Here is a 1389-nt window from a genome sequence, read left to right on the forward strand (position 1 = left end):
CACACACACACACACACACACACACACACACACACACACACACACACACACACACACAAATGGCAGGTGTCAGAATCTAACTTCAGATCTGTAGGAATCAGTTGGTGAACTGAGTGTGAGCTGCGCCCCGAGCACAGCGTTTTTCTCGAGCAGGAAAGATTTAAGAGTATAATCTGTGAATGTAATCTGAATGGACCATCTGTTTTCTTCAGACGTGAGTTCAACATCTGCTTCTCTTTGGCCCTTTTTGTTTCCGAAAYGAATGTGCATTTATGAGTCATTTARCCCACTCAAAGACGTAGCTGCCCACCTACAATTCACGCTTCAATGTTCTGTACTTACATTCAGACATTATTTGTCTAAGTGTTTTTTTTTCCTTCTTGGCCGCCGATAGTATAAACATTTCAGAACCATTAGTTATTCTGCCGTATATGCAGGTCTGTGTTTGACTTTTTCCATCTCCCTGCAGGGTTCCTCTGCTGTCTCTGCAGACGGTGATGGGCRACGTGGTGCGGACATTAAAAGTGATGTACGGCTCCTTGGACAGGTCAGCTTTCCTGTTGGTTCTGCTTAAAACTTCCTCTCTAGAAGTTTTAAGCTTTGATGTGAAAATAACACGACTATTACTCCAGGTCGTCGTTCTTAGCTTGGTTTCTTCTTCCTCRTTTGTTTTTGTTGTTCCTTAAGTCCGTGTATGGTTCTTCCTTTGGTTTTTCGTTTCAAAATAAAACTAGAAAAAACTAATAATCAGGTGTTTTTTTTAAATATTTAGTTGTTTTGTTTTATAACTAAATTAGAAAAATGACAGTTGCAAAATTTAAAAAAGCCTATGCTTTTTCTTTTTTCTTTTATTGGTTAAAGCAAACACAACCTTTAAAAGTTGTTAGGACACCATTTGTTGTTTCTGGTGGAACCGAGTATCATGTAGCATCTTCTCACATAGCACCTTAGAAACAGTTTTATTCAGAAGAAGTCAACACATTGTGAGAGCTTTTTTATTGMGAACAAAACTGCTTTAATATTCCAAGTTATGCAGAATTGGGTTCGAGTTAGCCTGGTAAAAACCAGACCCTTGTCCGTCATTTTGCTTCTTTCGAGGGTCTGGACTCTCGGTTACAGAGAAGTGATTCTTGCTGGAGGTGTGGCCTCTGCTGAAGTTTTAAATGAGTGGATCTGTTGGCCGCGACGTATGTGTGCCAGCTCCACTGTGAAGGAGGCTAAGCTAAGAAGCTAACCGGAAATCGCATGTGCTGTAAACAACCCTACTGAGAGGAGAAATATACCRAGCTGAACGAGACGACTGTAAATGAGAGCTGCTGCTTTGTCAGACAAATTTAATTTAATTTGGAAGCCTTATCAACACAGACTGGCTTCATTCACTTCCTCCAC

General features: G+C 40.5%; 1 protein-coding gene across 2 annotated transcripts in view; it reads left to right on the plus strand.

Moving 5' to 3' along the window:
* Positions 1 to 1389, plus strand: part of intu (inturned planar cell polarity protein) — a 35039-nt gene that overhangs the window by 20862 nt on the left and 12788 nt on the right. For both annotated transcript variants that reach the window (XM_014026052.1, XM_014026051.1), the window contains exon 7: positions 470 to 547. In XM_014026052.1, coding sequence (XP_013881506.1) covers positions 470 to 547 — 78 coding nt within the window. The remainder of the gene's footprint in view (positions 1 to 469; positions 548 to 1389) is intronic.

Source organism: Austrofundulus limnaeus, unplaced genomic scaffold, assembly GCF_001266775.1.
Source record: "Austrofundulus limnaeus strain Quisiro unplaced genomic scaffold, Austrofundulus_limnaeus-1.0 Scaffold522, whole genome shotgun sequence".
Taxonomy (NCBI): Eukaryota; Metazoa; Chordata; class Actinopteri; order Cyprinodontiformes; family Rivulidae; genus Austrofundulus; species Austrofundulus limnaeus.